General features: G+C 36.0%; 4 protein-coding genes across 4 annotated transcripts; 1 reads left to right on the top strand and 3 right to left on the bottom strand.

The window, feature by feature from the left end:
- Positions 1 to 74: 74 nt before the first annotated feature.
- Positions 75 to 5,099, bottom strand: Tsp_10490 (zinc finger protein). The gene is given in 11 exon segments (XM_003372887.1): positions 75 to 229; positions 244 to 489; positions 583 to 2,989; positions 3,451 to 3,548; positions 3,631 to 3,776; positions 3,894 to 4,039; positions 4,112 to 4,313; positions 4,392 to 4,475; positions 4,552 to 4,631; positions 4,722 to 4,876; positions 4,940 to 5,099. The coding sequence occupies 11 exon segments, from the start codon at positions 5,097 to 5,099 to the stop codon at positions 75 to 77; spliced, it is 3,879 nt and encodes a 1,292-aa protein (XP_003372935.1).
- A 6,448-nt stretch (positions 5,100 to 11,547) lies between these two features.
- On the top strand, positions 11,548 to 15,904 carry Tsp_10489 (putative chondroitin sulfate synthase 3). The gene is made up of 4 exons (XM_003372886.1): positions 11,548 to 12,273; positions 13,517 to 13,618; positions 14,254 to 14,449; positions 14,694 to 15,904. The coding sequence occupies exons 1-4, from the start codon at positions 11,548 to 11,550 to the stop codon at positions 15,902 to 15,904; spliced, it is 2,235 nt and encodes a 744-aa protein (XP_003372934.1).
- Positions 15,905 to 16,814: 910 nt separating this feature from the next.
- Tsp_10488 (WD domain, G-beta protein) lies at positions 16,815 to 22,461 on the bottom strand. Its single transcript, XM_003372885.1, has 11 exons — positions 22,450 to 22,461; positions 22,096 to 22,301; positions 21,816 to 21,945; positions 21,538 to 21,718; positions 20,878 to 20,906; positions 20,694 to 20,789; positions 20,483 to 20,634; positions 19,591 to 19,815; positions 19,329 to 19,480; positions 19,043 to 19,247; positions 16,815 to 18,990 (listed from the first exon to the last, which is right to left on the bottom strand). The coding sequence occupies exons 1-11, from the start codon at positions 22,459 to 22,461 to the stop codon at positions 16,815 to 16,817; spliced, it is 3,564 nt and encodes a 1,187-aa protein (XP_003372933.1).
- A 1,483-nt stretch (positions 22,462 to 23,944) lies between these two features.
- On the bottom strand, positions 23,945 to 26,384 carry Tsp_10487 (hypothetical protein). The gene is made up of 7 exons (XM_003372884.1): positions 26,332 to 26,384; positions 26,006 to 26,126; positions 25,777 to 25,937; positions 25,164 to 25,241; positions 24,743 to 24,957; positions 24,491 to 24,672; positions 23,945 to 24,415 (listed from the first exon to the last, which is right to left on the bottom strand). The coding sequence occupies exons 1-7, from the start codon at positions 26,382 to 26,384 to the stop codon at positions 23,945 to 23,947; spliced, it is 1,281 nt and encodes a 426-aa protein (XP_003372932.1).
- Between the last annotated feature and the right edge of the window lie 677 nt (positions 26,385 to 27,061).

Genomic DNA, 27,061 nt, shown 5'->3' with positions numbered 1-27,061 from the left:
CCAAGTAATCAAAGTATGTTCTCAAATGTAACAACAAAGAACCACTGCTGTCCGCATTGACGAACGATGATCGATCATCTGCGCTGATGCTCATCACCGCCGGCAGCCGGATCCATCATCAAATACAATTTAACCGGGTTTCCAGCTACAACAGAATCGCAACCGTCAGGGATATGTTGACCGTTGTACAAAAAAAATGATCTGCCAGTTCTACAACCGACATCATCACCTGAATAGAAGAACCATCAACGGGCAAATTCACCGAACCGTTACCGCTGCTCTGCCGAACCGTACTGAAATGATTCCTTTTACTCGGATAAATGACACGGTGTACTATTCGATGGATTTCCAGTTGCGTCTTTGACGAAAACTGGGCGCCACAGTCGACGCAAGGAAACGATTTCGGTTCATGTACACGGAGGTGGTTACGCAATGTACCACTGGCGCTGAACGAACGTTTGCAAATATCACACTGGAACGGTTTCTCACCTAAGCAAAAAAAAACCACAATATACACAAATACGATCATTATAAAACGATAAATGAACGAATAGTACTACTACCACTACTACTACTACTAACCCGTATGTGTGCGAATGTGTCGCACAAGATCACAACGCTTTTTAAAAGGGCGAGAACAATACTGACAGACGTGCTTGCCGGGTAAAGATGGCAATTTTGCAACCGGAGTGAGGATGATATTCGATGCGACAACGGTCAGTTGGGGCAAATTTCGAACCTGTGCACCACTGACCTGTGGTACCTGTACCTGTACCTGTGGTACCTGTACTTGTGGTCGAGGAGCGTCGTTTTTAACTACGGTTTCAGAATAACTGTCGGCGGTCGAATTGTTCCAATTCACACCGGGAGCGTCACCGAACCAAGGTATCGACGGCAAGTTGTCTTGCAAAAACAACTGATCACTGTGAGACGGGGAATCGAATTGCCAATATCTGGCCGCGTGATGGTTGGCAATGTGCAAACTGAGTTCCAAAGCGGACAGAAATTCACGACGGCACGGGGCACAGGATGTGCACAAATTCAGACGGTGCTTCAAGTGGATGTGGTTGGAAAACGAGTCCAAGTCGTTCGAAACTTCGGCGCAGAGAAAGCAACGAAACAAATGTTCGCGCGGATCGTAACAGTTCGACGATTCATCGACCGCCTGATGATGGCACACGCCAGAATGTTCTTCCAATAATTCTCGTCGTCCGAACGTTTCCGGGCACAAATGACACACGTATACGGTATCGTCGTTGTTGTCGAACGGCAACGTGGCCGTCGACGTCGACTGCAAGCTGCCGGCATTCGCCGCGAAATCGACACTACCGCAACAACGCCGTTCGTCGAGAGCGTACAAAAAGTCGACGTTCGTATTCAAATCCGCGCCGGCTGAATCGAACGACGCAGGCGCAGCGGCCACAACAGAATGACTAATGTCGCAGAAATATTTGGGCGATTGGAGACCGGCATTCGTCGGACCGTCACCAGTGTCGGTCGCGCACGGCGCCCGCGAGTCGGCTGGAATTTCCACAACCGGGAAACATCCCGAATTCCAAGAAACAGCGCCCGTCTGTTGCTGGTGCTGTTCCTCTGCTGCTGGGACGGTTTCGTTTTTGACTTCACCGTCTTGAAGATGGCGCCGGATGTGCTCACGACACACCACACCGCGTTTGAATCGCTTGTAACAAATCGGACAAACGAACGGATACTGGTCGCTGTGGACGAACCGATGTCGCGTCAAACAACGTCTCGACAAGAAACCCTTGCGACAAATGGAACAAACATAGCGCCGCTTGCCGGCGTGGAACTGCGCGTGATCTTTCAAAGCGCTCGGAGTGCGAAAACCACGTTCGCACAGGTAACACTTGTACGGACGTTCGTTGACGTGAGTTCTGCGGTGGTTGCGCAAATGGGACGCCTTCTTGAACCGCTTGTTGCACTGACCGCACGGGTGGGGTCGTGCGCAAGCATCGTTCTGGTCACGGTCGGGTTCGGTTGGCGGCGGATCTTCGGCACAACCGGGCTGGGCTAGCTGAGAAACAGTCCCGTCCGGTGCCACGTGCAACGGCTGCAAGTGGGTCGGCAATTTCGCCTGCTTCACTGTCCCGTTGGCATTGTTGCCAACAACGGGAGCGGATTTCAGCTTCGCGGCGCAGTCGGGATGTTTGGCGTTGTGCTGTTTCAGTCGGCTGGTTGTCGTGAAGCGACGATGACAACGAGTGCAGTCGAAACCTTCGTTGAAATGCAATCTCAAATGGACTTTCAACGACGAAGCCGACGACAACGCCTTGAAGCAAATGTAGCACCGTTTTTCCTTTATACCGCTGTGGACGCTTCGGACGTGTCGTTTCAAAGTGCTTTTCAACTTGAATGCCGACTGGCAACAGTCGCATTTGTACGGCCTCTCGCCAGTGTGCACGCGAATGTGACGCATACGATCGTATTTTCTTTTGAATCTCTTCTCGCAAAAATGACATTTCCATTTCCGTCCATCGACTTCTTCCTCTGGTCCTGTTTCTTGAAGCAAAATTGTCTGACTGTTGAGCAACGGAATCAACAACAACGTGGCATTCATATCGGCAGAATATTCCACCCGTTTCGGCTGCAAAGCATTATTTTCCACCAATGACGACGACTGACCAAAACAAACGTCCGTCAAAAAGTTGCTGCTGTTGTCAGACTGATCTACTGAATTTCCATTTGCATTGGATGTCGGTATGGAATTTTCATTTTCTGTCGTTAAAACAGCAGCAGCAGCATCAGTAGCACCAGCCGGCTGACTACTATTATTCGTCGTCGACTGAAGCAGTGCGCCGTTCGGCTGATATTCGTTAGAATTGTCTTCCACTACTGAATGTCGTTGCGTGACGTGACGATTCAACGTTTGCCAACTTTTGAAAAAACAAGGACATGTGCTGCACTGAAAATAATTGCCATTCGTATTGAATGGATGAAGTCGACGAATGTGCGTGCACAAATTGCCTTTCTAAAAAGAAACAGAAAACTAATATATATATATATATATATCCAAAATACCCCCCGACAGCTGCTACAACAAATATCGCTCAAAAACATATTTTTCATTCAAAATTTTCACTTCTTCTCTTTTTAATACACAAATTTTACGTAGGAAAATTATTTTTATTACTATTTTCCAACCCAACGTCTCAACTAAGCCAGACAATACTAAAATGACTGATTTTCCGCATCAATTCCTTCCCCCCCCCTCTGGGCAAGATGAATTTCTTACTCGAAGAATAAAAAAAAAAGAATAAATAAATAATTGCAGCACTTTAAAATGACAAATGACGAATCTCCTGAAGCATTCATCAATTTTACATCTCTCCGTTGGTAATTTCAAATTGTAGTAAAAAAAAATCATACTAAACGGAAAAATGAATTAAAACTACTCACTTGAGTAAATGTACTGCCGCAAATTTTACATACGTGAGGCCTCTTTTGAAGATGACCATTTTCGTGAGAAGTCAACGACGGCTGTTGAATAAACTTTTTGCCACACTGGCCGCAACTGAATCGTCTCTCTCCTGACAAAAAAGAAAATCAAGTAAATATTTCTTTCTTCCTTTCTTTTCAAAGAAAGAAAGAAAAAAGCAGACAAAATTTTACCAGTATGAATAAAGGTGTGACGATCGAGGGCACTTTTAGACGAGTAAAAATTTTTACAGATGTCACATTGGTATTTACGCTTTTCTGATTGCACACCATTATCGACTACTTTTTTTACACGTTTCTGCGTAGTAGGCAAACTTTCTCTAAAAAATCATTGAACAAATTCGTCAAACTACACAAACTATTCAATACATAGTAATTTTTAAATTTCACATTAAAATCTATTTATTGTCAGGGAAAAAAAATTCAACTAGACAAACAAGCCTTGCCTCATCGTTTGGTGCAAATTTCTGTGCTCCATCAATTCGGGTTGTGTTTCAAAAACTGCACTACAACGTCCACAAGTGAATGCGCTGGGTACGCTGTTCGAGGGATGTGCTTGGGAGACGTGGGCAAGAAGTTCCTCCTAATAAATATCACGTCAAATATTAGCATTTTCCATTAAACTTACACAAAATGGATTCGTTTTATTATATACTTGGGTGCAAAGTTCTGATTGGCAAAAGGCGCATCGAAATTTCTCTTCCACCTCGTGCAATTTCAAGTGACACTGAAATGATGCTTTCCGTCGAAACGTTGCTTCACATATTGGACATTTCTTCGATTCCTGTTTGTTGTGCAAAGCCATGTGCAATCGCAAATTTCTCTTGATCACAAAACACTGGTCACACTGATCACATCTGAAACATACGCAGAATTTTTGAGAAAAAAAAATTTTTTTCAATTCAACAAAAATTCTCTCCTGCAACAACAAATACTTGTAAAGTGTCGATGAAGGACACATTTCCACATGATCGAGGTAACTCTGCTCGTCTCGCAACGCTAAATTGCAATTGTTACATCTAAAAGAAATCTCAATTATCAATAATACATGGGATAAAGGAAAGGAAAAAAGCTGAAATAATAACATACACAAACAACGCTTCAGGTGTACAAAAATCACGATGAGATATAAGACTCTCTTGTGTGGGAAAAGTTTCAGAACAAATGCTGCAATTCTTAAAAATACAAAATTGACATTTATCCAAATGAAAATAATAAACGGTGGAATATTGTTTTTTTTAAAAAAACAATTACAATAAACTTACAAACAATGAAACGATGGGTGCAGGAGAATAGACGCTGTCCGGACAAAAATCCAAATTATCAGGCGTACAATTCAAGCTGATGCTTTCAGCAGGCAAATTGATGACCGAAGCAGGATTGTCAGCGATGTTATTGTTGTCCGTTACAGCACTGCTTACTATAAATAAAATTTAAATTAAAAAAAAATATATATATGCACAATGCATTGCTAAATAATTACCCAAATTTTCCATCGAAAAACTGCTATCAATCACCGGCGCATTGGCGACGTCAACGTCGTTGACCAAGATTGCATCATTCGATTGAAAATGATTTAAATTCGCCGCAGACAACAAGTCGTCGTTCTGCAGAGAATCTGCACCGCAAATTTCAGCTGCCATCATAAATCAGCTAAAATATACAAAAAAAAATTACTAAACTTGCTGAATAATAATCTGTTTCAAAAAAGTTTAAGTCAATGCTCATTTCCCCCTCTATCATATATCTTCTCACAACGTGTAAAAAATTATAATTAAAAATATTTTTTTCATTATCATTAAACATCCTCAATCAGAGAATGGGCAATAGATTTAGACAAATTTTTCATTTTTCAAACTGAAGCAACAGAAAAAAACAACAACAACCAAATGCATTTTCTCACGATAGCTCGATTTCTACTCAACCAACATCTGCTTGAGAAGCATTGCTCAACTTCCTCTACAATAAAAAAAAAACAAAACAAAGAACACATTTCACATCACAATTTGTTTTTCCTTTCTGCATTCAGTAAATGTTTATCACAAAGCACTATTCAAAAAAAAGTATACATACTACTAATCAAAGGAATTTGGTTTGATAAAAAGAAACTCAACATTTCACCATTTCTCAAAAGTATCTTTCAAATATTCATAAAAATTCACGCACAATCTGCATCATTCATGTATCAACAATCGGTGCATTGTACATTGAAGAAAAAACAAAAACCGAATGAATCGGCTTTGCCCACATCTAGAGATTATTAAAATAACACCAACAACTCGAATGTTGTTGTTTGAATCAAATTCATATTAAAAAATACATTTTTTACAAAGTTATCCTTAGCTCGACTATACCGGAAAATGCTGCACATATATACATATTTTTTTTCTTGATTGAACATACAAAAAATAAATGCAAGGTTTCAAAAATTACAAACAATTTCGCTTTTTCAAATTTCAATATTAGAAGTAAAAATTGTGCATATTTCGTAACAATAACTGAGATTTCTTTCAAAAAAATCTATCGTAATAAAAGCACACAAATAAAATGTTCCATTTTTCTTCCGCTTCCATTTTAGTCAGATGGATAAAAAAAAAACTTCAGTTGCAAAGTGCAAATTTTCACTTCTCAGCAGATGATAAGATTTACGTTGAACAAAAAAGACATTACTGGTTGGCCATAACCGTAAACATGAACACACTTGATTGTCACATTAACATTCTGTAATGGTCGTTTCCCATGCGAACAACATCAGCCAGCATGAAAGATGCTAATTGTTCGACAAATACCACACCCCTCCCCTCCTCCCACTATTCTCACTTGTCACTTTTTTCTCCATGCCGAGCAAGCAAGCAATTTCAAAATCTGAAGAGAAATTGCAAAAAAATGTTGCAAATTTCCAAAGAAAACAGCAAAACAGAATCAAATGATAAACGAAAAGAAACAAAAAAAATACATAATATAAAAAGTGTAAAGCTGTTTCTTTGTGCACAATGGTCGATTTCAAGATTTTCATTCAAACCTTATTTCAGTCGATAGTTTTTCAAAAATGATTGGCCAAAAATGCAAACTCTGCCCAATGCTAGAATAAATTATTCCATTTTCTCATTTCACCAAATCACCATCAGGTTTCCATAGGCAACACGAGCCAAATCGACGGCAACATTTCTCCCACAATATATTTTTCAAGTAAGCACTGCATTTCTATTTCTATTTCTATTATTATTATTCTTATTCTTAACACTGGTTGGTACAGACAGCAGATACAAGCAACTGCTAATAACTGGCGTAACGTAAATAATATATAAAATTATTTACATCATTCGCAGAAAAAATTACAAAATACAACTGTTATCGAATACTGACCATTCTTTTATGCACTTGTGATATTTGTAGCAAAAATTCAATACCGCCTATATTGGGCGAGTTGCAATTTTCAACTTATTTAAAATGGATTAAATTTTGACGAAATTTTGCAAATTTTCTGGATAAACCAGTTTTCCATATTTCAATTTTCATTTCACTGATGCCCGATTAAAATCTCCCCAAAACCAAATCACATGGTGCAGATTATAGAAAGAATCATTGCATACGCAACATTTTGTCGTTCACTTTTCTTGCGTAATTAAGGTAGATCTTGTGTATATTCTATTTTATTAACCCATCAAAGTTTGTCATGTGTATTAAAATAAAAATCACTCATTAAAAAGTGATAAACTTATCAAATTTTGAAAAAAAACATGCGTTAAACATGACAATAAACTGTAAGGGACGAAATGACGAAATAAAAAAAAATTACATTTCGAAATCAAGTCAAACACAAAAATATTATAGTAATACATTATTATCACTAATTAAAATAAAACGTTCAAAGTAGCACTGACAAATCTTGCTAATAAACTATCAAATCATTTTTCCCTAATGATAACAATAAGACCAGAGCATACAAAAACAATGACGATAATAATTGCATTACTTTTATTTAATCGCTCGTTATTTAATAAATATTAAATACAGAAAATGAAACTTACGATTTACATAAAAGCAAAAAGAAATGGTCTAATATTCAGCATTAATTGCACAACCTCAACTATCATTAAAACAAAAGACGAATTCATTACGTAAAAATAAATAGGCACTAAAATGTAAGTAAATCATAGCATTTTACTTATTTACTTACATAGCAAACACAAAACTATGATTTTGCGTTTCTAATTGCAAACTACCAACCAATACTACTTTCCCGTTCGACACTAACCTGATGACCGTCGTAACTACAGTACGACATTGAACTGTACATGCTTATCCGTTTTAAGAATATTGTAAACAATAAATGTTAAATTTTTCGTTACATAGACTGATTTAAAATGCTTATCATCTTAAAGATATCAAAATATTAAATAAGATGCATGCAATTAACGATGCTTAAGAAAATCAAGAAAATAACTTCATAATACTAATAATATATTTTGATTAAAAATTATTTTTAATAAAATTAAAAAATATTACATAAATTAAGAAATTTTCAAATTCTTCAAGTAATTTAGCAAAACCAGAACAATTAACCATTTAACAACAAACATTGGATTTAATTTTGCTAAAAGTGAGAAATATTTAAAACATGAATAATATTGACACTGACTTTTTATGTTGCCATAAACAGACAGTAAAATGAAAATTGACCTACTGAAAATGTCTATGAATTTCTGAACTGAATGATTAAACGGTGAAAAAGCTCAGGTGTTTTGCATTTCGTTACTAGAAGTTATTTCAACGTGGGAAAAAGAGTATAATCCCAGGGTTGAAGTATATATAATATTCAGAAAAGGAAATCCTAAAACATAAAAAAGTAAACAGGCAAAAGTATTCGTAACTTTATATTTAATCTTTATACTTTATACTTCGCCAAAAAAACTTTATTTATTCTCAAAATGCGTGAATAAGATTAGTATATATTACTCTGTTTACGAATGTTAAACAAGCAAAAACAGGATACAAACAACATCATTAAAATGAGTAACCACAAAATTTATTTAAGCTACTTCATATTACATTCAATTACCTGAAACAGCTGCAATGACAGCAATCTGTTGAATAACAACAGACAAGCAGAGGTTACACAGCTGGCAGGTAAAAGCTACGTTACAGTAAGAAAATTAATCATATTCAAAACCTTGGAAGAGTTATTATAATTTAATGTTGAAATAAATATTAACATATTTAATAACAAGTTATTTAAAAACAAATAAAAAACAAATTATTTGAAGATTTCATACTGTAAGTATTCACATAAAATGAACTGATGACGTGGCTTGGCAAGCGACAGTTTTCAACATCTGAAATTTGTTTTTGAAAATCATGAAATAAATGTATAAAACGAATTGAAATGGCATAAATTATTTGTATAATTGTAGAGCGTATACTCATTGGATAGCTTTGTTTACATCAATAACATGTTCATTGTTAACAATTGTTCAATCAATTCAACATTGTTAACAATTCATGTAATGTTAACAGTTGTAAAAAAGTAATAATATCATGTTTTATTAAAAACGAAAATGAAAATAAAACACTTTAATTAATATTTAATAAAAAAAAAGATATCACATTTATTTTTGAGTGGTGATGATAAAAACAAGTAAATTCTGAGTAACTTAAATGTAAAAAATTTTTCCAAATCCCTGAACCAAATATTGAAGATATTTTTTTAATTTTAAAACTTCCCCTGACTCTGCATTACATGAAAGCAATATTTTCAATTTTTAAAATCAATTTTTAGCATTCGTTTTGCATTGAATTTTTTAGTAATTTTCAGGTATAAATTTGAATATTACTATAATTTCCTTTATTATATTTATCTTTTGAATTTTCAAATAATTTCAATATCTTCGACTGTATTTCTATTCAAAATTGCATACTTTGTTCAAAAAGTTTTACTTTTTTCCAACTATTTATATAAATTGTTTGAACTCTCATTTAAGGAAAGAAACAAACAAAACTCGTTCATTAATCAAAAAACGCTGGCAAAAATTTGTCACATAAGGTTGTAAAATGAAATAGATATGCATATCGATAAGTAGTGAAATTTCAAAATATACACTGCATAATACTACTGATAACATGTTGATGTTGATGTGTTTGCTTAATGATCTAGAACTTATGTTTCACTGCTGCCTCTCTGCTGACAAATATGATGAAAATTTTGGTTCATATTGATTCATTCGGGTGGTTATATTTTATAATTGTTTTTCCATGATGACTAATTTTTTTAAATTTTCATTTTACAAGGATAAATATAAAAAAAAAAGAAAAAGGACAGAGTGACATGACAAAAGTGAATGGAAAGGCAAGTGAAGTGGGTCTATTGGGGGTATTGGGAAACCACGAGCTGCGTGCGTGACGTGTAAAACAATGCATTAGCAATACAGCTTATCGTAAAAATCGTAATAATTGTACTAACAAATTAGGGCCATTTGGTCATGTTCTCTTTTTAAATAACGATCGGTTTCCTTTTAAAATTATTTGTCAACACTGCATTTTGATATGTACTGTACGAAGCGTTCGTAATTTATTCAGATTACTATCATTTTTCTCGATTTCCATCAATTTTCAAGTAAGCATTGAAAAATTGAATGCTCAAAATGTAAACTGTAAATTATTATTTTCTCACATCATTTTTAATGTTTTTCAAATTTCTGTAAATCTCATTTTTATGTATGTTTTTGGAGTGTTCTGATTTTTCCCTTTTCAACATTTCTTTCTTCATTTGAATTTCTTTATATTATACAGTTTATATGAAATTAATTTAAAAATTTAAATTTTTATAAGCTGTTCATAGAGGAATTTTCACCTAATACAAGGAATGTTAAATTTTCTAACGGATTTGAAACAAGCATCCTAGAGTACAATATTGAATTTTTCTGCTTTTAAGTAGTTAAGTTTTTTCACTACATGTTAATTAATGCAACGTCTATTTGCATGTAAATCCTTTAAAATTAAAATTATAATATAGGTTGTATGAATATTTGAATTGATACTTTAAACTTTACATCAAACTCATTCATTATTCAGCAACTGAACTGTTTTCAAGTGAAATTTTCATAGGATAAGATGGGATAGGATAGGATAGGATAGGACTGCCGAACATTTTCCACCGTACAAATTATTGTATTGGTACAGCTGTTGGTGCTTTGTCATTAATATTAACTTACACATTATAACTGTGAAATTTTTCGACAGAGATGATTTGATTTTGCAATAGAATAGAATATAATATCATCATTTGCATTTCAGTTGACATCTTAAAATTAAATGCATATACTTTGAATAAACTCAAAATTCACCTGAACTATTTTTTAAGCAATATATTTTTCTTAGTCTTATTGTGATGTGGAAAAGGAAAACAATGCAACTGATCATGTCGACCGATACACAGAGATCAGTAATGAATTGTAAATTTTGCGAATTCATAATGAAAGTAGTTTTCTTTTGTCCGCACAATTCAACGTAAAATGTTGAACAGAAAATATTACTAATTAGTACAGCTAGTCTGTATATATGTTTGACTTGGTTTTTTTCCCCCCACTACATCCCATCCACTGATTAGCACATTTTTCGCATGCGTATATATTTCAAATTGAATTTCAAAAATGTCGAGCTCTGCCATGCAAAAAGTGTGAAAGAAATATTTTGACAAGGCATTTTTTGCTTTGTTGGAATTTTTTGTTTTCTGCTTGCTGCCAGATTCAGCTTAGTAGCTTAGATTCGAAGGCAGTATGTCAGCTTGCTTGGTCGTTCAAATTGGCATTTTTTGGGCAAAAATTTGGGTTACCAGGCTACTGTACTGCCCTTGACAGTTCGTCACAGTGGGGGCGGTGAGCTTGACAAGCCCGCAATTTTGTTATTGTCGTTATTTGTCAGGGTCAGCTGGGTCAATACGTTGCTTTATTTTCAGTTTCATGAATGCAGAAAAAAAAATGCAGAAAATGAATGTTTCTTTTTCTTCTTCCTCATCTTCTTCACATTGTTTCGTCTTATGAAATTCGACAAGCATGCTGGCAGTGGGATTAGCTTAGGCTGGAAGAGCATGTGATGCCGACAAAAAGAATCTGTTTGACAATTTTCGGACGTCCAGTCAGGCGATGGTTGTTATTTTTAATCGGTCTTGGGTTGGGAATTTTGCTCATGCGACGATCAGCTGCCCAATGTGGCAAAACGTGCACCGCGTCAACGGTGCTTGGAAAACGTCGACAATTGTTATTTGTTGGAGTGATGACTGCAGAAAAATACCTCAACACACGAGCAAGTACAATCATGCGTACGTGGGCCAAAAATCTACCTGGTCGGGTTCAATTTTTCGTCGGTGATGGTGCTGGTCGTCTGCCCAGCGGTATGCCAATTGTTCGACTGCCCGGTGTTGATGATACTTATCCGCCGCAGAAGAAGTCGTTGGCAATGCTCCATTACATTCATGCAAAATATGGTGACCATTTCGACTGGTTTCTCAGGGCCGATGATGACTTATATGTAAAAGTTGAGAAACTTGAAGCATTTTTAGTTCAGTTAAATTCTAGTCAACCGATGATCATTGGTCAGACTGGTTTTGGTAAGCCTTTTGAACAAGGAAAGCTTGGTCTGGATACCAACCAGCCTTACTGTATGGGTGGACCGGGTGTACTGTTGAGTCGCGAAGCACTGCGCCGAACGGCACCTCACGTTCACCTCTGTTTGGCAGATTTTCGCAGTACACACGAAGATGTGGAACTGAGTCGTTGTGTTGCTCGATTTGCAGGCATCACTTGTCCACTTGCTTATGAAGTAAGCGAACGTTTTATTACTTTTTCTTTTGCTTCCATCAATTTCATTTAAAATGAAAAATTATCATTTCATCTTACAAAATTTTCCAACAGTGACTTTTGAATGACAATTTTCTCACGGATATGTTCTTGAAAAGTGTGAATTGAAGAAAATGATCGACAATTCACAACACAACAACAATGCCGTAGTTCAGCTTGAGCGTAGTTTAACTTTTTGCTTTTCTCAGGGTATAAATCAACAAGTGCAAACTTCAGTAAAAGTAACATTCCATTGTAACGTTGCTAGCTTTCTTCGCACTAATTTGCACGCGTTTCAAGCTTAAAGAAGCTGATTGTTCGACGAAAAGTTGCTTCAATTGTTCATTTTTGCAACTTCCAATGTTGAATAAGTTGTTGAAATAAATATGAATTAAATATCTATTTTTAACAAAATTCCAGGCTCTTTTAAACTTCACTTCAACAATGAAACAAAACAATAAATGTGAAAAGGTATTTAAATTTCTTTTTTTTAAATAAAAACTGCTAAAAATTTTTATATCTCGCAGAGAGTAGTTCATAGTTATAAAATAGGAAAAAGTATTTTATAAGCGATTGCTTTTCTTTTATATTATAGGGAAAATGTTTTTTAATCACTTTAAAATTAATTTAGCCCTCTAGCTGAGAATAGGCAGCCGATGCACACATGCGAGCTGAGAAATGTGTGAAACTTTGTAAAATTGAATGTTCAAAAAAGTTCAACATACGAAAATGCAAATAACTTCCGTTTGTGAAAAATATTTTCAAAATTATTTTATAAAATAGTAAAATTCTCACGTAAATAAATAACTTTGTGAAACGTGATGCATTATTCCATATAAAATATGAAATAAAACCATGAAGCTGCCTCAATATCTGCCATTATAAACTCATGCAGTGTTTATTTCAAGAAAGTAAATAATTAAGAATGCACTTAACTAAATTTTAAATTGAACTTTTTAAAGTATACAGCTTAAGTTCCAACTGGGATGATTGATCATTTTGAACGCCTAACATGTAAAATGAAATAATCATTCATGTACGATTGTAAACACTGGAAGTGCTTTAACATCTGATGTCTAGTTTATTGCCCGAGTAACATAGAAACCACTCATCATTCATTTCTTGAACCTTAAAAATACTGCTGATCACACACACATCATAAATGACCTCTTAAAAATTACAATCACAATTGTACATCTCATTTTTGCCACTTTACATAAATACAGTTGAAACGCCTCAATAATCTCATATTGGCTGTTTCGTTTAGTCATATTCAAGGTTGTTTCTTCCTCAATGTTGTACTACTCTTCTTTGATATGCGAAGTAAAGTAAATTTAATAATATAACCTGCCGTTTCATTTCTTCCAAAAATGAATCACTCGAACTATCAATGTTCATTTACGCTGCAGCCATTGGAGTTTATACTATTATCGAGGCATAATGCAATGCTATCCATGCTTGGCAATTATTGTCACGTGTCGACAGAAAATTTGTATACATATATATATATATATATACTGAATCAAAATCGTATATCATTTGTTTTGAAACGATGAATAAATTTGATGAAAAGAAGTTGATGAAGCGCTCGATGAATGTATTTTTTTTTCATAAAAGGTGGGCGGATTAAATCAAAATGAGAACGTGCATCATTTTAGAACAATCATCAATCTTTTTTTTAACTATATGCATAAGCACCAGTTTTTCATAGTATGACATAAAAATACTGAATGAATGAAAATGATTGATAGTTGTAATCAACTTGAAGGCAGATTGATAATAAATTACCGTTTACCAATAAGAGATAACTTTTCGTGGCATTTTTCCATTCATCATTATATTACATCATTTCAGTATTGTCAGTTTTCGAATTGAAATTATTAAATAAATAAATAAATAAATAAATAAATACATATTCTTACACTTTTGCCGCTTTCATAATTTCAACAAATTCCACTTTCAGTTGCAATCACTGTTTTACAACAACTACGACGGTTCATTCGCTCTCAGTGGTGATTTGAACGTTCCACAAGTTCATCAAGCCATCTCGTTGCATCCGTTGAAACAAGCGAACATGATGCTACGAATGCATCGCTTTGTGCTGAACGAACAGCTTGCAGAATTGTACGGCAAACTTGTACGTTTGCAACGTGAAGAAGGTTTGCAAAATATTTGTGTAATGTTGCTAGCTGAGTAATGATTTGTGCCGAGGATTGTTTTTTTCTTTTTTGATATTTCCAAAAGCTGAAAACTGTTAGTAGTACATGAATGAAGGATTGAATCGAAATCCGGCAAACTATTCGCTCGTATTTTGAAGTTTTCATAAAGTTCAAGCAGTTTGCCGAATTTTGAAGTGCACACATTGAAACAGAAAGAAATTTAAAGTCGTATATATTATTTCAGGATCGAGCAGTAAATCTCCATCGTTGCACCAAGTAAAATGCATCTCAGCGGATGAGGTCGACGTGTGGCAATACATCTCTCCACCGTATATGTATTGTGCTGGCAATGCTGATTGTCCACGCAAACGAATTGAATCGCCAATGCAATATTCCATCAGAAATGCAATTCAACAGCTGATGCAACAGATGAATTCACGCAGTAGAGAGTTGGGAAGGGAAATTCAATTTCGCAGCGTACTCTACGGCTATGAGCGAATTCGACCTCCTGTAGGTGTCGATTTGATGCTGGATCTGCTTTTAACTCACAAAAGACTCAAAGGGAAAAGGACTTCAATAATGGTAAGGCGCCATGCATATTTGCGTCGTCCGTTTTTGCAGTTGCAAATATCAGATCAGAGTTCGGATTCTGAAAGTGCATCACCGCTGCCAAGCTCTGAAATCACGGTGCACATAGTTGTGGCGGTGCATGGCCGTTTGAATTCATTTTTGCGATTTGCTGACCAAATTGAACAAATCTGTGCAAATGGATTAGAAAAGGTGCGACTGATTGTAGCATTTTTCCCTTCGACAATGGCGGACGATGATCGAAAAGCGCTTGATCGAGTGCAAACGTTGAGCACCAGTGTAGAAGTGGACCTCACTTTAGTTGAAAAACGACCATTCAGCCGGGCAGTGGGTCTGCAGGTTGGAATTGCAAAATGTCCACCGGATGCTCTTCTTTTCTTGACCGACGTGGACATGCTGTTCACAAAAGAGGCGCTCTATCGTCTGCGTGCCAATACAAAGTTGGGACGGCAAGTTTTCTTTCCGATCGTATTCAGCGAGTTTCAGACTTCTGCAGCAAAAGATGGTGATCATTTTGATCACAGCACCCACCGAGGACATTTCAGACACTTTGGATATGGTTCAGTCGCGTTGTATAAATCAGATTTCGACGCGGCTGGTGGTTTAGATCTCAGCATCGACGGCTGGGGACTTGAAGATGTGGATTTATTTCAAAAGCTGCTCAATAGAACTCAGTTAAACTTATTCAGAGCTCCGGAACCTGATTTAGTCCACGTTTATCATCCAATGGTCTGTGACCCTTCGCTTGCGCCGTTGCAGTACAAAATGTGCAAAGGTTCCAAGGCTGATGGCTACCTCAGCGCCGCTGATCTTACCGATCTGGTCTACCCACTGTTGGAAAATATGACAACCAGACAATTCGCTTGATTGCATTTCAAAAACTGAACTAAGCTAATTAATTCCTTTCTGCAGTGCCTTTTTCTCAAAGATTTTTTTCTTTTCTTATGAGTTTCTATTGCTTAGCATTTACATTCTACTTATGCTTTACAATCCTGGACGTTATAGTTATGAATTTGGACGGGTCTAAAATTACTCTTCTTGCAACGAGTAAAACGACAACAAAAATCTCATTTTGTTGACAATGGCTTTGCATTGTTTCAATGAAAATTAGGAAAAAGAAAACCAATAAAAAATGTTCAACTTTACAAATTTTATAACTTACCGGTAAAATTGTAAATGTGGAAACTGCAGCGCAGAGCTTCATCTCGGCAAGAGCTTTTCACGCATACATGAATGCTTGAATACGATCAATATTGCCAGTTGATTGTTGCAGTTTATAACAAACTGAATTGCAAAGCAGACGACTGGTAATCGAAGAAAACAAGAAGATTAAAGTTTGATTAAATCAGTTGAAAAGATAGTTGCAAGATAAATGATGAGCTCATTTGTTCAGAAACAACAAAGCATATCAAAACCACAGCAAGAGCAAACAATTTTATTTCAAGACGTACATCTTACCTCTGCAATTCACGATCATAAAGTGTAATAATACATGGAATAACAGATATTACACGATGCTGACGAGTCTGATAAGCGGTTAGGAAAAAGTGTTCAATCAAGTCATTCTGAAATCTGATAATTTGCTGAAACTATATCGAAATGTTTATTATTTACAATACAGTGTTAACATGAAAAAAAACAAAAGAAAATCCAACTACACAACAATAGTTTCTCTCAAACAACTGCTTATTGTTGTTGCACATCAAGTGCTGCTGAGTTCAACTGATAACTCGAATCAAAGACTTCGATTCGACAGCGGATCCACACACACTACTTATTATTTAATGTCGTCGTATCGGCGACTACTGCGATATTCAGATCCATATTTATCGTAACTGCTGCGGTCGAAATCTCTCTGACTGTTCGAATGATAGACTGACTCTTTGGGTCTGTTCTTTAGTCTTGGGTCAGTCGTTTCATTTCTGTATCGACCGGAAATCAGCGACTGTTCGCTTGGGTAGCGTCGCTTTTCCAAATGCGCATCAGAACCTGATACGCCCGCATTCCACGATCGTTTCGCGTTCAAAGGCATCCCCCCACTGCGGTTCATCAAAGCCTCTGGCTCATCGCTACTCGAATACAGCGTCGTTCGACTAGTGATTCGCGGATCTCGACTGTACATAACATCTCTTAGTCTAGGATCTTGGGTTGTCGAGTGTGACCACGAATGACCAGGATTCGGCAGCAAGCCTCCTGAATCGACCGGTGGAGATGACATGCGCTGCTTGGACATGTAACTGAACTGGTGATTTTTGTCGCTTCTCATCTGCTGAGACAGACCCGACTTCCCGCGACTTCGTGTTGAACCTGAACGCCCGGCACTGGTGTCACGACGGTCGATTTCCGTCACTGACCGTGAAATTCTTTCGTACGATTCGTAACCAGCTCGACTATGCGGCAAATTCCGCTTCTTCGTCAGTCTTGGATCCTGCAAACTACTACCACCAGATGCTGACCAACGGTCCTGCCGAGATAGTCTAGGATCCCGAGGCACTGAGCTCGATTCTAGCAAAGCTTCCTCTTGTCTGTCCAAAGTCGAGTGATATGCCAAGGGGGCCTGATCTGTTGGTGTCGGCAACAGTGAACCGTCTCGCGTTCGTGTTGTTTTCATCCTCGGATCTGTTTGCAAGAGCGGCGAAGCTGCAGTCGAATGTGATTCCTGCATATACGTGCGAGATTGTTGGTGCTTATCGTGAAATCCACTAGAAAGCAACGGTTTGTACATTTCAGAAGATGATCGGCCACTTGTCCCTGTCCCTTGGGCAGAATAAGAATAATCGTTACGCTGATTGGGAAAATAAGAACTCGCACTATCATGATAATGTCGTTCGGATCGGTCTTTGTACCGCACTGATGACTGAGAATATGAGTGCTTTGGAGATGTTATTTTATTCCTACGTTCATACTGCTCAGGGTACTGCTGTTCTGCACTGTATTGTTCAACACCATATTCATCTAAGTACTGATCATCAGTGTATCGATCCACAAATTGGCCAGAAGCATACTGCTGATCGTCATACTGGTCTTGATAATGATGCTCTCGATTATACTGGTCAATATAGTGGTCATCGAAACCTTTCTCAAATTCAGCACCGTAAGCATGTGAATAACTGCTTCCGCTGTGCATGTGTGAATAATGATCAGACGTATACTGTGTCGGATTCGTGTAGTCGTCGTTGTGAAAACTCTGCTCGACATTGTATTCTTCAGAATAGGGAATTCCATAAACTCCGTCCACGTGTTCTTCATCAACAACATAAGATGAAGTGTTCGGATCCACCAGTTCAACCAGCTGCTGATGATCGTCAAAAGTATCGAAGCTGAGATGCCCGTGCAGCGCCGAGGACGAATGTTGAAATCCTATAGGGGGCAGTCCACTTCCATCTATAGACCAGTTTTCAGAATAATAATCTTGAGACGCCGTAACATAAATTGCCGAATCTAGAGGGTCAATTTCGTACGCTGGCATCGGGTCCATCGGATACTGAACCACTAGGTGGTCAGGAGGACGGCCAAGCAGAGACGGTTTTGGTACGCGTGACGCGGATGACAATGCATAGTCCATCAAATTTGTACCATCGCTAGTGCTAACGTTCCACACACGTTCAAATTGACGTTGCGCCTTCTTCGGCGGAGGCTTCTTCAATAAAGTTCTTTTCACAGAAGCTGCGTTCGCATCCATACCGGCCGCAATTCCACCTAACGCGGGCAATGCTGGAGCTTCTCGTTCCGCTTTCTCGCGAATCTTTTCCAATATATCCGCCTCCAGACCCATGCCAGGAATTTGAATACCATGTATTTCGTTCAACTCTTTTTTCTGCTTTTCAGTTGCCGTTTCTGCATCATCGTTCGTCTCCTTGTTATTTTCCGAAGTTGTCTGCTCGTGCATAGACTGCGGCACGCAGTAAAAATCTTCAATTGTATCGCCAATCTTGTTGCGCGTCCAAAATTTTCTATAATTAGCAAAATAACAATTGTATATAAAACACTGAACAAAAAATACACCGGTCATCAACATACGTGTTATTGTCGTTGGAACCGCTGGCTAAAATGTGACCCAACGGATGCCATTTTACTGCCCAAATCGCTTGATCATGTGCATTTTCCATAGAAGCCAATTCTTTTTCATAATTAACATGCCAAAAAATCATCGACCCATCAGTACCGCCACTAACAAACAACCCTTCGTGAAAAGGATGCCAGGCAATTGCTATTAAAATTAAAAAATATCACAAAATAACACATTATCGGCATAATAGTAATTTTAAATTGAAACTTAGGACAAAAATACCGGAAACTTCTTTACGATGACTCTTGAACGTCATCAATTCTTTCATCATTCGAATGTCGATCATTTTAATCAAATGATCTCGCGATCCTGTCAACAGCCAGTTGCCATTTTGGTTCCACTGAGTACACAGAACAGCATTTTTATGGCAATGCCTGAACAATAATCGTTTTTAAAATTTCCCCTGATCCATAATATACAACAATGAACTGTTTGCAAAGAATAAAAGCTCAACGACAACAATTGTAATATTTCAAACACTTACAGAGTTGAAATACACTGTCCATTCCTAGGATCCCAAAGTTTCACAGGCTGTTGAGAGTCCCGGCTTCCTGATACAAGCAAACCCTTCTGAGGATGCCAGTCCACTGCCCGCACATCAGAACCATGTCCACGTAAAACCCTCTCTTCGTTAATGCTAATAAAATCCCAAACCCTTACAGTACCATCGTCGCTTGCCGTCGCAAATTTCAAATCGTTCGGACTGAAGCTAAAATGAAGTTAAAAAAAGAGTTAACAAATAATGTTCTTTAATTAATTACAATCTGCAAGCAATCATCTGGTAATATGTAATATAAATAAGTCAGAAAATGGTAAAGTAATGATGAATACGTAAAATTACTTATAAATTATCCTGAAAAGAGTTGAATGCCTCACAATTTAAAATTTATTATTTAATAACAAAATTTTAAACAATTGAAACTGCACAAAATACAATACAATGCAATAATCACAGGCACAGAGATAAAATTAAACTAATCACACGGAGAAAGAGAACTTAAAAATGGAAAAATTTTCGCTGAAATCAGAATTCCATCTGATAAATCAACACATATATATTGCACTGCGAACAAAATGAAATAAACCAGCATTTGACATTTTCCAGAAAAGCAAAGTTTGAAAATCAGCGCATGCATTTTTATTTCTACTTGCAAATTTAAGTAATATAAAAAAAATTTATCATTCACTTAACACAAAAACATGTCACCGTAAACATAAACATCATCTATTACTTAATAACTAAATAACTGATGCTGTTAACAAAAGCATCACAACTTATGACAATATATTATCCTATCCTATTCTATATTATAATGAATCTCAATGCAACAAATATTATAAAAAGAACAAAACCATTAAAATATTCAATAATTTACCTTATGTCACGCACACATTCTTTGTGCGCTTGAAACATGGCAACATTATTCATGTTCGCTTGCCAGTATTTAACAAAACCATCATTATCTGCAGTAATCATCCACATATCATTATGCGACCAGCGCATTGAACGTACAGCTGAATCGTGTGCCTTAATAATAAGAATAAAACAATATTAGTGATGATAACAACAATATGGTGAATATTAACTTGAAGAATAGTTTCAAAGTTAAAAGCTGTCCCATTCCACAGTGTAAACTCGCCACTCGAAGCACCAGTAATTAGTCGTCTGCCCTCTGGTGTCCACTGAAAAGTTCACTGATACATCATTGGAATATCATTTCATCAAAATAAAACGCTGCAATTAAAACTAAATCAATTATTACACGAAAACACGTAGAGATTCGTACATAAGGTGCATGACTAAAACGAATTTTTTTTCAATAAATGGAATTAAAAGTCATTACAAAAATATTATAAAAAGATAAAATTATACATATATATTTAACAACAAAAATGTACATCATAATTCCGTTTAAAAAACAAATTTAAAAACAATTTATAAATTTAATGCTTAATTTTCAAGTATTACAGTAAAAGGAAAAATAGAACCATGTACAGTATATTAATTCTTCAGGATATTTCGAAATTTGTCCATGCTGACTTATTACTTAATCATTAGTTCCTCAAAACCTGTCAACAACTATCAATATATTATGAAAACAAACTTTCGTAAACCGCAAAAAAATTTTAATGGCTAGTGTGTCTCTTAATAACAGAAAAACCTATTAAACAATCATAACTAAACTAAAGAAAACATTTTAGCCATGTTTGAAAATTAACAGCAAGTAAAAAATTAAAATCAAGATTCAAGATGTAAATTTAATTCGAAAGAAACACCTAAAATGCAATAAAGAGGATGAAAAAGTTAAAATACATTAGCTAACACCGAATAAAAGCTATTTATTGCATTAAAAAATCATTGCCTTTCTGGTCAGTTTCGTAAATTTATAACATCATAGTAACTAGCGTCAATTAAATTTTCAAAAATTACTTACACATAAGTCAAAAATTGGACATTTCACTTTGTTCATTGCCGAACGAACGAATCTTGTAGTGACGCAATCGACAGGCTTGTCAGGAAAACACATGGCAGGATATGTTTCGGCGGAATATACAAAATGAGGTTGAACGAAAATTCTATTACGTAAATTCCTATTAAGCCACGTCCTAGTCTAAAATTATAAACATTGAACTTGGCAAGATGAACAATTAAAAAAACCAAAAAATCAAAATCAAAACACTTTTAATCCACACACTCAATAAACATACCTCAATATGATTTAATATTGGAGCGGTAGAGTCAATATGTCGGCGTACTTGTGCCAAATTCCTCCGAAGTTTCCTTCCACATCCTTCCACTTCAGCCAAATTGACAGTAACTTGAGGTTTGAATCGATAGCTAAACAATCAAACAGTCGATATGCAAAATGATTAGCAAATAAAATCCTAGGAAATATAAAACAATCAGTAATAATTTGTGGTAAAATATAATTGTTTTCCAATCTAAAATGTGCAATACGAGAAAATGAGCAATAGCTGTTCCACCTACCTGTAAGCGGGTCTAGTTGCAAAAGGGTGCACCGGTGGAAACGTATGAACGATGGGAACTTTTGGCTGAATTGCCGTGTCTGCATTCGGCACTTCAGGAGACTCCTCTCCCGATTGTGCAGCGTCATCGTCCAGTTGGTCAAATGTTTCACCTAAAATATTATCTGAAGACCAATCGTCCATAACTGGACGAACTGCGCAAGCAGGCTGTATTTGTTAAAAGCCTAAACAACTGAACGTTTCAAACGTGACCAAAAAATCACGCAAAACTGATGCTTACAACGTTCAAACATCTACATCAGCGCTTTTACTGGTACAGTAAACTAGTGAATTATACTTCAATCAAATGAAAAACCCAAACTGTCATAAAACAGGATACTGTAAAAAAAATAGAACTTGCTTATCACAATTGTATCGAAATTGTATTGATTAATAACATTGATTATTTCAATAATTTCAGAAATGAATATTATAATTTGATAAAGTAATTAATAATTTAAAAATGCTACTGGTCATCTGCTTGCTGATTTATTTTCCAATGCTTTGTTTCGATTTGTACTCATTTTTGTTGTTGACACAAGCGTCACTTAGTTGGCCAACCAGAGCAACTTCTAGGGCGATATGTTTGTTGTTGAACAAAATTAGCGTTCATCTTTTATTTTTATATCATTTAGTTTAAAATTGTTTTCAATTAACTGTCTTTGCATTTTTAATTTAATTGACAATTTTCAAAAATATTATCATATATTAAATGTCATGCTATTTCTCACCATCAAGTCCGAACACCTACCTTATTTCGTCTTTTATCTTCCTACAGTGAGATACAAGATCAATTCGCTGTGCATTGAAATCTGCGCAAGAAAGCTTTAAGCTTACATAATAGCAGCACAGCAGATACTATTATTTATAAGCCATGTTTCAGCTGTTTCTAAAGTGTCAAAGCTTTCTTAGAAATAAAAATGGAACTGAAAGATGAAATGTAATAATAATAATAATAATAATTGCAAATATCTATTTCACTGCTGATGATGCTGTCAGTGAAAAGAAAGTCAAGTTCGGTTGCCACGCTCATAGTTTTGCATTAGCTAAAACATTGACAAGACAAATACTAAATGTAAAGTTGATTTAAAAAGTAAAAAAATGCTGGCGCTAGACACAGAAAGCATAAACGACCGATCATCAGAAACATCCACTGTCATTTACTGTGAACTATTTTTCTACTTGGACTGATGTGCCAAGCTTGCAGCCAAGATGTAAATGAAATCTTGAGAAAACAGATTCAGCTACATCAGCGATGATAACGCGTGCATGCATGTGTGTCCTTATTCTGACTCGGACTGATTATTTTTGATGTTTTGCATTGATGTGCTTTTTTTCAATAAACATAGGTTTAAAATTTCACTTGTTATTACTTCATTTATTACTCTTCATGCTGTTCAAGTATTGATTATTATTCAAACTCAATGGAAATGAGTAACTTCAAACGATCACTTACTGCTTTTTCACGGCTTGAAAATACATATTCTTCTTCTTACTACATGTCTGCGAAATGTATTTTCACGGTTTTGTATTTACAAAATACATTTGCATTCTACAAAAAGCAAATATTCGCTTCGTGAGCTGTATAATATAGTAATAGCTTCATGCTTTAAAACGGCATTCATGCAAATGAACATGCAAAAACAACAACAGCAACGACAACAACGACAACGACAACAATAATAATACAAATCAGTAGTGAATTACGTAATCTACAGTGGTGGATAAGAGATTGCACTCAAACATGGCAACAACAGGCATAACTGTTTATATTATGTGCTCAAAATTGTGTAGATTTTTCAATTACTCTTTCAAAAATCATCATCTATTACAGGAGCTGGCTGTGGGGGCGGAGTTTCTCTAAGATCATCCAAATCGGTCGGTACAGTGCACAAACAGGGCCTGGAATCAATGCCGCAGATGATCAGTTGTTGACTGATGCGCCGATAAATGCACTGATCAACGCCGTTGATCGGTCCATGCAAATGTACTGGAACGTTGCCAGTGCGAAGGCACATCAAGTGGACGAGATCGTGAACTGGAATGAAGGCATAATTTTCGTCGCATTGGACCAGTGAAAACATGTCAAATTGGACTGTTTTGTCGATTACACTTGAAAATTCTTGCGATGGTGTCGACTGGACGAAAATCATCAACGGCAAATGCCAGAGGCCAAAACGATTGCTGCCTTGTAAAGTGAACAAGTGCTGACCATCGGACGAAATTTTCATACCACGCAGTTTGGATCGATCATCCGGTGGAACGAGCTTCTTCACCGGTACCTGTTGAAGAAGAAAACAAGAAATAAAAAAGAACATAACAACAGCAACAACATACAAATATATATGCATATGTACCCTGAAACTGCGCATATCCCAAACGTAGACACCCGTTGGGGACATGGTAAGTAGGCGATCTTTTTCCCGTGGTGACCATTCAACAAACGATGATATACCTATCTCGCCAATTGCCATCCGGAAGCACGGTATGTTGTCTCGCAAATCCACAATCGCAATGCCAGCCCTATCGGAATAAGCGGCTGCACAGAAAAAAATAATAATTAAAATAAATCAGTCGAAGAAATAAAAGAACAAAAAAACACTGCCAACCTGCAACCAGTGGTTCAGATGCTGGATTGTTACAAATCGAGTGATACATCAACTTATAGCCGAGTTCAGTCTCTTGGACGGGCACCATGGTCGCAGCACTCCAGGCGTGCAACCTGCCGTCAGTGCCGACAGAAGTGAAAAGGCTGTGGTCCCACGGATGCCACCGCAAGCATGTGATTTTAGTACGAGGCATCACGCAGCGTGGAACCCATTCTCTGAAAATCCATTACTGAACAACTGTTACACAATAGAATAGAAAAGTAAAATGAATTTGCACATTAAAAAAAGTACAAAAAATACAATACTACTGATTAATTATTGATTGATGGTGGACCAATCGGTCTGCTTGGATATGCTTTATAATGGAAAAAGTTGGAAAAATTAACAAAAAAAAATAAAACATTCTCAATTACACACTTACGCAATAATAGTCATATTTTTCTCGCCTGTACGCATTTGAGCTATACGAACTATACCGGTCACTTCGGCAAATAAAAAGCTAAAAATCCAAATCAGACGACATCAACGTTGAAAATAAAATTCGACAAATAAAAAGAATGCAAATTTCTTCAAAAATAACTTTTCATCAATTCTACCAATTCCTATTATTACTACTTACTTATACACACACAGAGTGCTGTTGTAATTGAATAGATGGATAATTTTAAAAACAATCAAACATTGCACAATAATATATTTGTTTTATTTGTTCATTTTCTGATCACGAAAATAGAATGCTAATTTTAAAAAAGTGCAATTTTATTGAAATTCAAATTTAAATTCAACCGAACGCAAACAAACTTATCGTTTGCCCAGAAAATTACTGGAGCACAAGCAAATGACCTGAGTAAATTTGCATAAATCAATCTGAGTCCAAGTTGCTTTACAACTGATTAATCAGTGATTTGACAACAGCCTCAGATATTACATCTGTATGTCTGTGCATGTACATGCAAAGTGTACAAAATCTTACCGTGATATTATTATTATTATTATTATTATGTTGAAAATAGAAAAAAAACATAACAGCTTACAACTGCTCCGAGGAATCCATCTCCAATCTACTGGTCAGTCTGTCAACTGACAAGAGATTGGTGGTTCTCATTTTCAGCAGGTGTTCCGTTTCAACTTGCTGTAACAAGGCGTTCGCCTCGCACATCATGCCGGACTCCCGGAGATTTCTGTATTCGCGCATCTGAAAAATTGAACCACATTTAATAAAATCCAATGGAACAATAAATTAATTAATAAACAATAAATTACCATCGTGAAAAGTGTCGATGACGTTGAAAGTTGTCGAATGCAAGTCACTCTAAATGGATGCACAACTTTTGAACAACGTTCTCTTTCGACAACAGGCAAGCAAAATTCTGACAAGCACCAACTAAAACCAGCAAAAGAAAATAATCAAAAATTGAAAAAGTTACAAAAAAATAATGCTCAAGTTTGAATTTTTTTTTCGAAAAGTTTAAAAATAATACTTTTCGAAGAATTATTCAACGTAAATAGAAAAAAGAAAAAAACTGATTAATACAGACGAAACAGCTGAAATGTTCGAAAAAAAGAATAAAAGGCGAAAGAAAAAAAACAAATCTGCACATGTAAATTCAGTTGACAAAATGATTGGATCAAATAGAATCATTTCCAAATGAATCGAAATCGAAATAAAAATATATATAAAATGACGATGATGATAATATATGTAAGTTCGAAAATACAACACAAGTTAGGATTGGGATTGATGGAAAAAAAAAGATTTAAAAATTGGTTAAAATTTTCAAACAACACTGTGTGATTGTGTGAAATTTGAAACCGAAAATGTTGTCTGTGCGACAATATTCGACTGTTCTGAAATGTTCGATTAATAAATATTATTGAAAGGTGCATTTGCGAAATAGTTTTCATGCGACCGCAGTAATGCTGAACTCACCGAGTTGGAGAGCGGCGGCGATAATTTGAAAAGATGCAAATTTTCCAAGCGGTCGCTTTAAATTTGGCCAAACAGAGCCTCCAGTGAACGGCCCAGAAATTCAGCCGCTTAGCCGCAGAGAAGACTTCCGTCCAATCTACAGTACACTCCAAATGATTCGCTAAAAGGCAGGTATGAAAAAAAATTATCACGTAATACAATATTTAATTTATTAAAAATAAATATTTTTTAATTCAGATTTTAAACTGACATTTAAATTTTCAAAATATGCAGCATATCCGTGTGCAGTTGTAGATATATTTATTTATTTATTTATTCATTTAAAATTAATTTATTCATACGATAATTGAATTGAATCCGATGTTTCCTGTTTGCTAAAAGATGAAAAT

This window comes from Trichinella spiralis, assembly GCF_000181795.1.
Source record: "Trichinella spiralis strain ISS 195 chromosome Unknown Scfld8, whole genome shotgun sequence".
Lineage (NCBI taxonomy): Eukaryota > Metazoa > Nematoda > Enoplea > Trichinellida > Trichinellidae > Trichinella > Trichinella spiralis.
The sequence above is the reverse complement of the archived record's forward strand: the minus strand, read 5'-3'. Positions and strand labels throughout refer to the sequence as shown.

What these genes read in the sequence shown, in the direction of transcription:
- Tsp_10490 (XM_003372887.1), bottom strand. Translation starts at nt 5,099, where the DNA reads ATGGCAGCTGAAATTTGCGGTGCAGATTCTCTGCAGAACGACGACTTG. An exon ending in TTTTTCGATGGAAAATTTGG is followed by an intron (nt 4,877 to 4,939) that starts GTAATTATTTAG and finishes TTTTATTTATAG; the next exon opens with TAAGCAGTGCTGTAACGGAC. An exon ending in TCACACCTTTATTCATACTG is followed by an intron (nt 3,549 to 3,630) that starts GTAAAATTTTGT and finishes CTTTTTTGTCAG; the next exon opens with GAGAGAGACGATTCAGTTGC.
- Tsp_10489 (XM_003372886.1), top strand. Translation starts at nt 11,548, where the DNA reads ATGCCGACAAAAAGAATCTGTTTGACAATTTTCGGACGTCCAGTCAGG. An exon ending in TCTTTGATATGCGAAGTAAA is followed by an intron (nt 13,619 to 14,253) that starts GTAAATTTAATA and finishes TTCCACTTTCAG; the next exon opens with TTGCAATCACTGTTTTACAA. An exon ending in ACGTTTGCAACGTGAAGAAG is followed by an intron (nt 14,450 to 14,693) that starts GTTTGCAAAATA and finishes ATATTATTTCAG; the next exon opens with GATCGAGCAGTAAATCTCCA.
- Tsp_10488 (XM_003372885.1), bottom strand. An exon ending in GAATGTGTGCGTGACATAAG is followed by an intron (nt 19,816 to 20,482) that starts GTAAATTATTGA and finishes ACTTCATTTTAG; the next exon opens with CTTCAGTCCGAACGATTTGA. An exon ending in TCATCGTAAAGAAGTTTCCG is followed by an intron (nt 19,248 to 19,328) that starts GTATTTTTGTCC and finishes TAATTTTAATAG; the next exon opens with CAATTGCCTGGCATCCTTTT.
- Tsp_10487 (XM_003372884.1), bottom strand. Translation starts at nt 26,384, where the DNA reads ATGATTCTATTTGATCCAATCATTTTGTCAACTGAATTTACATGTGCA. An exon ending in AAAAATATGACTATTATTGC is followed by an intron (nt 24,958 to 25,163) that starts GTAAGTGTGTAA and finishes ATGGATTTTCAG; the next exon opens with AGAATGGGTTCCACGCTGCG. An exon ending in ATCTGAACCACTGGTTGCAG is followed by an intron (nt 24,673 to 24,742) that starts GTTGGCAGTGTT and finishes TTTTCTGTGCAG; the next exon opens with CCGCTTATTCCGATAGGGCT.